General features: G+C 35.4%; 1 protein-coding gene and 1 pseudogene across 8 annotated transcripts in view; one reads left to right on the forward strand and one right to left on the reverse strand.

The window, feature by feature from the left end:
• ATG5 (autophagy related 5) overlaps window positions 1-12,408 on the reverse strand; it is a 143,880-nt gene that overhangs the window by 88,457 nt on the left and 43,015 nt on the right. For all 8 annotated transcript variants that reach the window (XM_518659.7, XM_009451766.5, XM_063813329.1 and 5 more), the window contains one exon: window positions 9,185-9,347. In XM_518659.7, the coding sequence (XP_518659.1) occupies window positions 9,185-9,347 (163 nt within the window). The remainder of the gene's footprint in view (window positions 1-9,184; window positions 9,348-12,408) is intronic.
• Window positions 1,458-1,613, forward strand: LOC129144445 (U4 spliceosomal RNA; annotated as a pseudogene).

Consider the following 12,408-nt stretch of genomic DNA (forward strand, 5'->3'; position numbering starts at 1 on the left):
AAAATGCAAATGCATGAACTCTAAAAATCTCACCATTATTTTTAATTACAGAAAGAACACCAAGAGACTGATTTAAAATATATAATACATATAGTAAAATGCTTGTTTGTTCCATAGTAAAACTTAATTGAATGCTCAAGCAGGTTACAAATTTGCTTTAAGCAACTTTCTCACGAAGTTGTAGATTCTTAAATGCCACACACAGAGTTTCAGGTTGGAATTATTCACCTTCCTGCAAAACGTACTACAGGCAAATAATAATAATAACAAAAATGACCTAATTAGCTCAGCTATATGTACAAAAAAAGCAAACATAAATGAGGTGGCTCCATATTTCATTGCTTTGTATGACTGTGACACATTCACTGCCATATTCCTGAAGCTAAAATTCCTATACTAATTTGCAAAGTAAACACAGTATGAAACTAGAAGCTGCAGCATTAGATTCTAGTCTATTATGCATTCTCCATCTGCTGTCCCACACTCACAATATTTAATTTTAGCAAAATCTAATTCAGTGTATCTCTACATGAATGCCTCATTAGACATCTCAAACTTTTAGCCTCCAAGATGGCCTCTCAAATAGGCTTTACTTCCCATCTCATTATCTAATATTTCATATCTCAGTATAAAGCACCACTCTCCATGCAGCTGCCCAAATCATAACCCAGGAATAATTCCTTCCTTGTTTTTAACCCATCCTCTACATCCAGCCTAACAACAGGCTCTGCCAATCTACCTCTAAAATAAGCCCCAAATTTACTGACTTTTCTCCATCTCTCCCATCATCACCCTAAATATCACCATATTCTTATACCTAAGACTATTACTAGAGCCACTTTCATTCTGGACTCCTATTCCATTCTACATTGAACAGCTCTTATATCATATTCTACATCTCATCACTCCCCTGCTTAAAAGTCCTCCAATAGCTTAAAATCCAAATTGTTTTCCTTGGCCTACAAGGCCTTAGATAATTTGGTTCTTTCTCATCTCTCCAAACTCATCTCGGGCCACACTTCCTCCTCAGTCACTACACCTAAGACATGCTTATCTTCTTTTGACTTCTCAAAACATACCTATTGTGGACTGAATGTTTACATCCCCCTATAATTCATGTTGAAATCCTAACCTCCAACATGATAGATAAAGTGGTGGGGCATTTGGGAGCTGATTAGGTCATAAGGGCGGAGTCCTCATAAATGGAATTACTGTCCTTAGAAAACAGACCCCAGAGAAAGCTCTGTTTTACTCTGTGAGGACACAAAGAGAAGATAGCTATGAATCAGGAAGAGGGCCCTCATCAGACACTGAATTGCAGGCACCTTCCTCTTGGACTCTCTAGCCGCTAGACTGTGAAAATAATCACTCTTCCCTAATCACCTTAATGTAAACAGGTCCAATTCTAATTGGTCAATATTCTCAGCACTTTATTGCTTTCAAAATAGTATAAACGAAGCTTTGTGTACTGGCAATATCATAACCAATGAGGTTTATCCAAGACATGATAATTGCTAATGGCAAACAGCATAAAACCAACTGCCAAAAAAATGCTTTGCGTCCCACAAGAACTAGATATAGACAAGTGCCATTTTTGCTACACAGAATGCTTTAAAAAAAAAAAAAATTGGTGGGAAATAGAGAAGGGTATCCTTGAAGAAAAACCTGTGTTTATCTACACTTTTAAAAGCTATGCATAAGATTAGTTCTCTGGAAGTGCCTAGAATATTCCCACTTTAGTGCCTTTGCTCTTGCTGTTCCCTCTGCCTAGGAAGTTTTTAATCCCAGATAAATATGCATGATCTCCTAAACTGCTTCAGGTCTTCATTTAATGTCATCCAATCAGTGAGGACTTCCCTGACCATCCTATTTAAAATAACAACGCCCTTTCCCAACAAAGTCCTTTCTCATCTTCCTTTGCTTTTTCTCTCATGGCACTCATCATCATAGGACACATAACACATATCACCACTGGTATAGACCACTGGTCTGATATGACCACTGGTATAGACTCCCACTTGGTCCTTTTCAATTCCCATTTGCTTCTTTCTAATTCATTAACCATACTGCAGCCAAAGGGATGTCTTAAAAAGGGAAATCTGATTCTGTTATAGGTCTGCTTAAAATGTTTCACTGGTCTCCTACCATCCCACTCTCTGTTCCTCCTGCCAGGGATTAAGTTCAATATTGTTAAAATGGCCTATAAAGCCCTGAACAGGCAGCGTCTCTGCCTGACTTCCAGTTTGACCCCCTTACCACTCTCAATCTTGATCACCACATTCTAGTCAGTTCTCAGAACTTAGTAGGCTCTTTGCTTCTGAACCTAGCCCAGATCATTCCCTCAGCCTGAAACAACTTTCATCACAACCACACCACTCTCTCTAGCCCTTCCTCCTTCCTCTACAACTCCAGTTATAAATGTAACAATTACGTAAAAGTGATGTGTTTAATGCCTGGCTCCTCTGCTACCCTACACATTCAAAGGGAAGGGATCGTGCCTGTCATATTTACCCCAGCATCCCCTGTGCTTAGCACAGAGGCTGGCACATAGTAGGTTCTTATATTGGCTAGCTAATCCACACTACTACGGTCCGGGCATGATTCTCCTATAATGAAGACTGAATTTGCAGCCATGAAGATCAAAGACAATGAATGTTGTTTCCAAGACTTGATTAAACATGAGAGTATAAAATCTGTGAGAAATATTTGTGGCAATGGAAGAAAGAAAAATTTCCAAAAACTCACACAGACAAGGAATGAAAAATAATAGATGAAACAAGGCTGGCCATATACTGGTAACAGATGAGACTGAGTGACCGATATAGATTCATTCTACTATTTTCTTTGCTCTTATTTATACAATGTAATCTCAGTGTTCCAAAGACTGATAAAAATCTGAATTTTGCTAAAGACTGTAAAAAAGGAAGCTTATCCAATATCAATCTTTCAATGAGAAAAAAGGTTCAAGAAGAGTAGTTATACCTCCTACAGTTCTACTTAGGAATCTACTTTTATACCACCTGCAACTACAACAGAACCTGACACTGTAACAAAAAACACAGAAATTAAAGACTCAAAATAGATACACAGGTAGTAGCTGCATCAAGTCTAAAAACTCTTGTTTCTGTTTTAGTAGTTTTTCTACGTTACCACAGTTATTTCTGGAAAGTTATCTATTTCCTTCTACCTAGTAAGTCCTGCTTAAAAAGACCGAGAAGGAGGGGGATGGGAGAACAATAAATATTATTCACCCAGGAAGTCCTTTTGAAATGAACTGAAAACATCTATCATCAGAATTAAGGTGTATGTGATTATTGCTTTACAATCCTTGAATTTGAGTCTTATGAGGCATTACCACCTTCGTATTTGTAATAAAACTCCAGCTTTACAGACATCACCTAGGGGAAGGGAAGGGAATTGGGGAAGGGGTAGAAAAGAAAAGAAAGAAAAGTCCAGCTTAGAGAGAAAAGTGACCTGCCATGATCATACAACTGATAAGAGACACGGCAATAAATAAATAGATCAGGTCTGGTGCTCCATCTCAAAACATAATTTCTCAGTCTACTTATTCTACTATAAGCAGAAGTAGTAAAAACAAGGCAATGCAATGACAACCCACCTGTCTGTATCACACAAACCTCCAAAGAGCTGGAACGGCTGCATTTAACTTTTATGTTACCTACCAAACAAAAGTATTTTCCAAATGTCGTGACTTGTTATAAAATTACCATTAGCTAATCACCATCTCCTCTTAAAAACCAGTTTTAAGTTAAAATGGCACACTATCAAATAATTATTGTCTCTAAAATATTAATTAGTTGAAAAAGCCTAACCACATTTTAGAAACACTGTACACTTTTAACATATTAGCAGTTAAACCTTGCCTTTATTTGCAAGTCTACAGAACGTATCTAATGCCAACCCTCCCCGCCTTTTTGGGATTGTATACTCCGAAAAGCAAGAAACTAAGTCATGGTAAAAACATTTTTTATAGATTTCCTCAAATCACTAGCTTATAAGAAAAACAACTTGATATTAAATAGATAATAGCCTGCACTTGTAGTAACAACTGCTCATAAATAAAAATGCTACTTTCTTTTATTTCTTGTGGCCATTAACTTTATTTCACAGAGAGGTTAAATATTTTTATATATAAAATGAAAACTCATAAAAAAAACACTGAAAGGCACAGTATGTCCTAAATGAGTTTTCTTGGTTTCATAAGCTTTTCTTATTTCTCTTTCACAGAGTTCTGAGAAATTAAAATTAGCATTTGAAAGTATTCAAAAATTGTTTAAACTGTTGTTTAGCTGTTATAATCTACAAGTGCAGTTCTAAATGAAATAAATGTGCCATCTATTATGTCACAATATTGAGAAATTTACAATTGCACTAACAGAAAGGTTTAATATCTCTGACTTCACAAATTAATAAAAACTTCTTTTGGAAGAAAAAACTCTACATAAAATCCAATTCCATAAATAAATTCAAACAAGACACTTCCTTTAGTTTAATAGGAAACTACTTATGAAAAATTGTTAATATTATTTCCTGTTAGTATTAGAAAGGAATAAAATAAAGAAGTCATGCAGTTAATATTTAGTTTCTCTACTCTCTGCCAAAGACCACACTAGGTGCTGGGGATACAAAAATGTAAAATGTACCCCAACCAGGCTAACTGATACGCCAGCAAAATACATAAACCATATAACTATACCAGAGTGTGATAAAATACAAGAGAAAAAAATGCCTAAATGGACAAAAGGTCATGAAAGTTGAAAGCATTAACAGTTCTGCCTCCACTTTTCTATAAAGCTCTGTGAAGACAGGAGCCATGTTTGTCCCATCAGTGCTGGATGATCACTAGCCCCTAGCATAATGTCAGATATACACAAGGTGCTCAATAAATATCTGTTGACTAAAACAATAAAAGAAGGAAAGCTTCTTATAGAAAGTGACAACTGAGATGAGCATTAAAGCATCAGTAGGAGTTAAAGGGAAAAAAGTATTCCTGATAAAAGAAACAGAATAGAAAACATCCACCTTTTACCCATTTACATTAATTAACATTCAGCATTTTACTCCAAAATATATTTTCTACAAGCAACATTTACCAAGCTAAAGATTTCCGAAATGAATATTCTCATTCTGAATAAACAGAAAATAAAGTACCAAGGACTCCAGTATCCACAGCATACCTCTCATTAGTCTTTGCTGTGGAGATCTCTCACAAGACTACTCAGTCTTAGAAGTATGTTAGCTCAATTATAGTAGTGTAAGCTTAACCATAATCATCACAAATAAAACCAAACATAATAGCTACAAAAATAATTTATAACCAAAAACAAAATGGAATAAAGTATATTTTAACCAAACATTATTAAGTTGGATTTAATCAAACGTCGCTTTAAAATTAATTTAATAAAATTTAATAAAAAAAACTTTACAACAGTCACATAAGAAACAATATGAGCCAAGGCAGAAATAGAAAAAAAGTAATTTTATGCCCAAAAAAATTGTAATAAATGCAGTTATTAGACTAAGTCAGCTACATTACGTTATACCCAGTTCTGAATGTGTAACATTTTGAGTCAGACTTCAGGTCAAAGATAAACATGAGCTGTAGCTTGGTTAACCAACCTTTTATGGGCTGACAAGCATTTTCTTAAAAGGCCAGACAATAAATATGTTAGGCTTGTGGGCCACATAGTCTCCTCATAATGATTTAACTCTGCTACCGAAAGTAGCCAACGACAATACATAAGTGAATGGGTGTGGCCGGGTTCCAGTAAATCTTTATTTACAAAAACAGATGGCTGGCCCATGATCCTATTTGCCAGCCCTCTCCTGGAATCTAAAAGTGACTTCTCACTAACTCTTTTCATCAAGACCGCTTTACTCCCTTTCAAATACTTTCACACAAACTGTATTAGTGTTTCATAAGGCCTCTACAGATATCAATGAAGCAAACCTAACAGATATTCTCTTGTTTTATAGATTAAGAAACTGAAGCTCAAAGCAGTTGACTTGACCTAAGGACTACTAAGACCTGAAACTAAAAACCAGGCCTTTGTTGTTCTTCTAACACTTAATCATTATCCTCCATACCCAATCTTCCAATGCCCCAAATAAAACATTTAAATCAGTTTTAGAATCCTCTGCTGAACCCCTGAGTTCTTTTTAACAGACTCAGCCATTCACAATAGACTCTAAGAACACCTACTTAACTGTCTAATTAAATTATTAACTTCAATTGTGAAGTTAACTCAAATCCTTCTCTCTTTACACGATCCTCATCTTTTTCTATTTAGGCTATCTTCTTATTTACAAGTCTCCTAAAATATCATTTAATCTTCAAATCACCAGCAAGAAACAAGGCACTACACCTTCTTAGGGAGGTGTAAATTATTGTAATCATTTAATAAGAATTTGTGAACTCAGTAATAAAAATGTGGTACGGGGCCTAGTGCTTAACTTTGCAAAGCTTATAACCTAGTTGAGAAATGCCAGATGTATAAATATGAAACTAAGGAGTGACTCCATGTAACCTAGGTAAAATCTAAAAATTTTAAAACAAAGAAATGAGAAATGAAAAAATGTAATTTACAGTATACACTGTCATAAAATGCATGCCTTACTTGCTCTTGATACCACAGAAATGCCCTAATTTTGTAAAAGGAAAGTTTAACAAATACTAAATACCTACAAACACCCATTTGATGTGATAATAGCATAGTCCAAAAGTTAAAACTAGATCACAGTTTTTAAAAATTATGGCAGGTGAAGGTTTTCTTCTGTTTTATTCTAGTCATTGCCATGAAAGAACATCTACTGGACTAACTCCCTGGCCAAAAACACTGTTGAAGACACAGGAATTACAGGACATGCCCTCACTTTGCATCATAGGATGGGACTGCAGAAGTAATCATGCAAGTTGAAACTAAGCAAAGTGATCTTAATAACTAATGGGGACAATTACGATTGTTCCACAATCTTTAAAAAATTTTGTCAAAACATTAAAAACTCTTACCGTTGGTTATAAATATACACTAGACGCTGAGCGTGGTAGCTCATGCCTATAATCCCAGCACTTTGGGAGGCCAAGGCGGGCAGATCACTTGAGGCCAGGAATTTGAGACCAGCCTGGCCAACATGGCAAAACCCTGTTTCTACTAAAAACACAAAATTAGCTGTGCATGTTAGCACATGCTTGTAATCCCAGCTACTCAGAAGGCTGAGACATGATAATCGCTTGAACCTGGAAGGCAAAGGATGCAGTGAGCTGAGATTGTGCCACTGCATTCCAGCCTGGGTGACAGAGTGAAACTTCGTCTCAACAAAACAAAACAAAACACCACAATAAATGTATACTGAACAATAACAAGTTAAAAGAAATCCTAATATTTATTTAGTACTTATAATTTAACACATTAGAAACACTGAGAACTGTTTTATTTTTAAATTTTATTAATTTTTTTTTTTAGAGACAGGGTCTCACTCTGTCACTCAGAGTGGAGTGTGGTGGCACAATCATGGCTCACTGTAACCTTGAACTCCTTGGGCTCAAGCAATCCTCCTGCCTCAGCCTGCCTAGGACTGTGGGCACATGCGACCATGCCCTTGCTAATGTTTAGATTTTTTTGCAGTGATGAGGTCTTGCTATGTTGCCCAGGCTGGTCTCCAACTCCTAGCCTCAAGTGATCCTCCCAGTTGGGCCTCCTAAAGAATGCTGGGATTACAGGAATGAGCCACCACACCCAGCCAAAAATGTTTTATTTCTTTGTAAAAACTTAAGAACTATAGTTTGAAGAGTGCTTGCTTTCTCAACATATAACTTATGGGCAAGCATCTTTCCCATGCCTTGGTGAACTGAAGTCATTTTTCTACATTTTAATCAACTTCTAATATTTTATTATTTGTATTTCAACGTCATAAAATATCTGAGAGTTCCTTTAATATGAAATTTTTTATAGCATCACTTCCTTTGGGACATCTTCATCCTTTTGTCACAACTACTTTCCTTATTTATGTCAATAAGTTCACCTTTACTGCATATAAGTTCCTCAGTAAGTTCCCCTGGCTGCATAATCTAGCCTCCTGAAGGGCAGCCATGTCAACATTTCCAAAGTCAGCTATTGCTTCCATAACTCCATTTCTTTCTATTCAAATTTCATTCCCAACATTATCAGTTTGTTTCTTTGTTGGATTTACATCTCTCTTGGCCAATTCCCTTTTTTCAATTATCCGTTTTTATAAAATGTTACATGGGCTTATTGCTGGAGACAAGGAGGCAACACGACTATGTGCTTTGCTATCTGTGGGTAAAATGAATAACAGACATAGAGAGGCCAATCACTGACAGACATGGAAAGAAGTGACATAATTTATCACCGATCATAAGCTCATCTGTTGTTATGTAATGATTCCTGGACTAAACTAGCAATAAAGTTTGCATTTTATGTAATTATCTGCGGTTAATATACCATGGTAATTGAAATTTGAACCATACAGTTGGGGACCTGGTGTTACTTAACTAAACCATGATAACTGAAATTCAGGCATACTGGAACCATGGAAAGGGAGGACTATCTGTACATAAAATAACTGTTTGAAGGCACTAGAGGGTGATCAATGCAGGCAAGATCACAGAGTTATTTACATTCTCCAAAATATGAGGGATACAGAGATGAGCACCACATTCCACTTAGCTTTTTCCTTGGGAGTATTTTCTAAACCACAGCAAGGAGAAAGGGAATTGAAGCACAAAGCAAGTCTACTGTCCTGAGAAAGCAGAGGTTGGAGTTCAATCCCCACACAAGTGGAGGTATCTTTGTACATACCCAGAATTTTCCACTGTGACCACAGAAGGGTCATGACTAAGGAATAAAGACCACATCCTTAGAGTAATGGCATTTCCTTCAGAAGCTATACCCAAGTTTATATGACATATGCCATATGTTAGGGGCTGAGGAATCAGTCTAATGCTAGAGAATCCATGAACAGAGGGACACCAAAAGAGCAGAATGTAAGGGATGACTAAAAGTAGCTTCTGTGCAAATCTGGGCACAGAGGCTACAATTTAAACTTGTACCACCAATTCTAAAATGTATCAACTACTCACAGGGTTATGGCTGTATCATATTTTATAAAGTGGTATTCTAAAATTAAACACTATTATACTTACCATTTTGCAATCCCATCCAGAGTTGCTTGTGATCTTTTTTCTGCATTTCATTGATTACTTGACTTTTATGTTTTAAAGCATCAGCTTCTTTCATACATGACATAAAATGAGCTTCAATTGCATCCTTAGATGGACAGTGCAGAAGGTCTTTTTCTGGAAAACTCTATCAAAGGAAAAAATATACATATAAAACAGGATACACACATTACAAAATTAACCTCTTAAAAGAGAACTATATCCCCCAGTTTTTCAATATTTCTAGTAAACTATCTCTTAGCACTGAAACAACCCAAAATACTTTAAAATTTAACTTAAAAATCTTTAGCTATTTGGCCCATTTTGTACTTTTCCCAAATAATTCTTATGTGTTTTATAACAACATGAAAAAAAGGCATCAAAGGGTAATAATCTGAAAAATAGCTTTTCAACTGACCATACCAATATTGGCAAAGATGTGGAATGGAGCCCTCACACACTACTAACAGAAATGTAAAATAGTATAACCACTTTGGAAAAGTCTGGTAGTTTCTTAAGAAGAGTAAACAGACACCTACCATCTGACCCAGCCATTCCACAACTAGGCATTTACCTAAGAGAAATGAAAGTATTATGTCAAAAAAAAAAAAAAAAAGAAAAGAAAAGAAAAAAGTATTATGTCCATTTAAGGACTTGCTACATGAATGTTCACAATAGTTTTATTTGTAACAGCCCCAAACAGAAAACAAATCTAAATATCAACAGGTAAATGAACATATAAATTGTGGCATAAACTTATTCACTTTGACTAGGTTAAGCTTACTATAAGTCAATTAGACCTCAATAAAGCTGTTAAAAAAGTAGATTTTAAAGTCAAATAGCTAAATTTACATTCTATAACTTCACTGATTCTTTTAGGCAGCTAAAGCAATGATCATTGGACATATAGGGAGTTATGTAAATGAGATGACTGATGCACTTTTCACTGAAAAAAAGATAATAACAGCTAACAGTTACTGAACACTTACTGTGACACCGTATTAAAACTTTTTATATGGATTATCTTATTTAATCCTCACAACACTTGAGGTAAACATTATTATTATTGCTATTTTACAGATAAAAAAATTAAAGCTTAGGTAATGTCTAAAGTCGCAAGTGTCATTCAGCTTGATAGACATGGGGCTAGGATTTAAGGCTAATTTGACTCAAGTCCTACATTTTAACCACTGTACAATATCACTTCCTCCAAAGACTTAAATATTTAAGATAATCATTATATTCAAACATTATTTTACAAAGTTATTATCCTATATGTCCTTTAATAAATTTAAAAGGAGCTAAAAATGGCAAAAAAATAGCATTTAGTTATAGCCTACTCCGGTTACTGTATTCACAAACAACATGCAATTAACCCCTGTCATGGAGCCTTCATAAAAAGAATGAAATGAAAAGATAAAGAAAGAAGCTCCTGAGTGACTATGAAACACTGATGGAAAGCAGGAATTAATTGAAAGTGATTAAAGATACCATTCCTCATCTCTCTTAATAAACTTTTTTAAAAGTCAAACTTATGATTCACATACAGTGAAATGCAGAAATCAAGAGTACAATTAAATGAGTTTTGACAATGAGTAACTGTCAGCCCAAGTATACAGCATTACCATCACCTACAAAAGTTCCTCTGTGCCCTTTGCAGTCAGTTCCCTCATTCCCTTCCCAAGAAATTACTGATAATGACATAACACCAGATTAGTTTTGCCTGTAATAAAATCTCATATAAACAGAATTGCAGTATTATGTAACTTAGTATCTTTCACTTAGCATATTTTTGAGATTCATTCCTGTTACTGCACATATCAGTAATTAATTCCTTTTTGTTACTGAGTAGCAGGCCATTTAATGAATACACCACAATCTGTTTATCTAAAAACTTGTTAATAGACACTGGGATTGTTTCCAGATACTGGTTATTATTTAAAAAGCTGCTATGAACATTAATACACAAGTCTTTTATAGACACGTCTTCATCTTTCTTGGGTATACAGCTGGAAAAAGAAATGCTGGGTCACAGAGTAAGTGTATGTTCTAACTTTACTTAAAAACTGCCAAACTATTTTTCAACATGATGTACAATTTTACACTCCCACTAGCAATGTATAAGAGTTCTGGTTACTCCGTGTCCTCAAACTTGCTACTGTCAATCTTTTTCATTTTAGTCATTCTAGTGAGTGTAATGTAATGTCTCTTTGTGGTTTTAATTTACATTTCCATGATGACTAAAGATGTTGAGTGCCTTTTCATATGTTTGTTGGTAAATTCATATATGTTCTGTGAACTAAGTTTTTTGCATTTGTTTAAAAGCAACTAATAGAGAACAAGTTGAGTATAATGTGAATTTTATGGTTGCATATGTAAATACTGTTCACAAGAGTTGCTAGGTGAACAGAAAATTTCACCTAGCTAAACCAATCAGCTAGGAAAACATACAATGCACACATGTGCACACCTCCAAAGTGGACCAGCTACTTCAATTCATGTTATGAGCTGTACTCATCTACATCAGGTGCTACAATTTCTTGTCCGATTCCAGAAAATCCTCCTTTCACTTCACCTGTCACGGCGCAAGTCTTCTATGTCCATTTCTGCAAGCAAAGTTCCAGTCTTTGCAACATGAAATGCCATATTTATTGTAGTATTTATGCATTTCTCATACATTTTACCTGTGTAAAACTGTGGTATGGTTTTTACTAGGTTCCTGTTTTTTTATCAGTGTAAGTTTGTGGATGTTGTGCCCCTAACCCTTTGCCCCAGAAGTAACCCTTTCCTCCATAAGTCTTGTGGGTTTTACTGTACAATTTTTAATAGCAAAGTTAAGAACACATACGATGCATTATGGAAGTGCTTACACTGAGCAGACGTTCTTGCCTTTTTCCTGATCTTAGTTTGGTAAAACATTCGATAAACCATCATGTAGCATGACTTTAACTGTAGGCTTTTCATATCTATCCTTTGTCAAATTAAGTAAATTCCCTTCTATTCCTAAGCTTGCTATAAGTTTTGATGACAAATACGTATTAAATTCTGTCCATGAATGACTTTTTCTGTATCTATTGATTTTTCTATTTTATTCTGTGATTTACATGGATTGAGATTTTTTTTATTTTGAGAGGGTCTCACTGTGCCACCCAGGCTGGAGCACAGTGGCACAATCACACCTTATTGCAGCCTCAACCTCTGGGGCCCAA

The sequence above is a fragment of the Pan troglodytes genome, chromosome 5 (genome assembly GCF_028858775.2).
Source record: "Pan troglodytes isolate AG18354 chromosome 5, NHGRI_mPanTro3-v2.0_pri, whole genome shotgun sequence".
NCBI lineage: Eukaryota > Metazoa > Chordata > Mammalia > Primates > Hominidae > Pan > Pan troglodytes.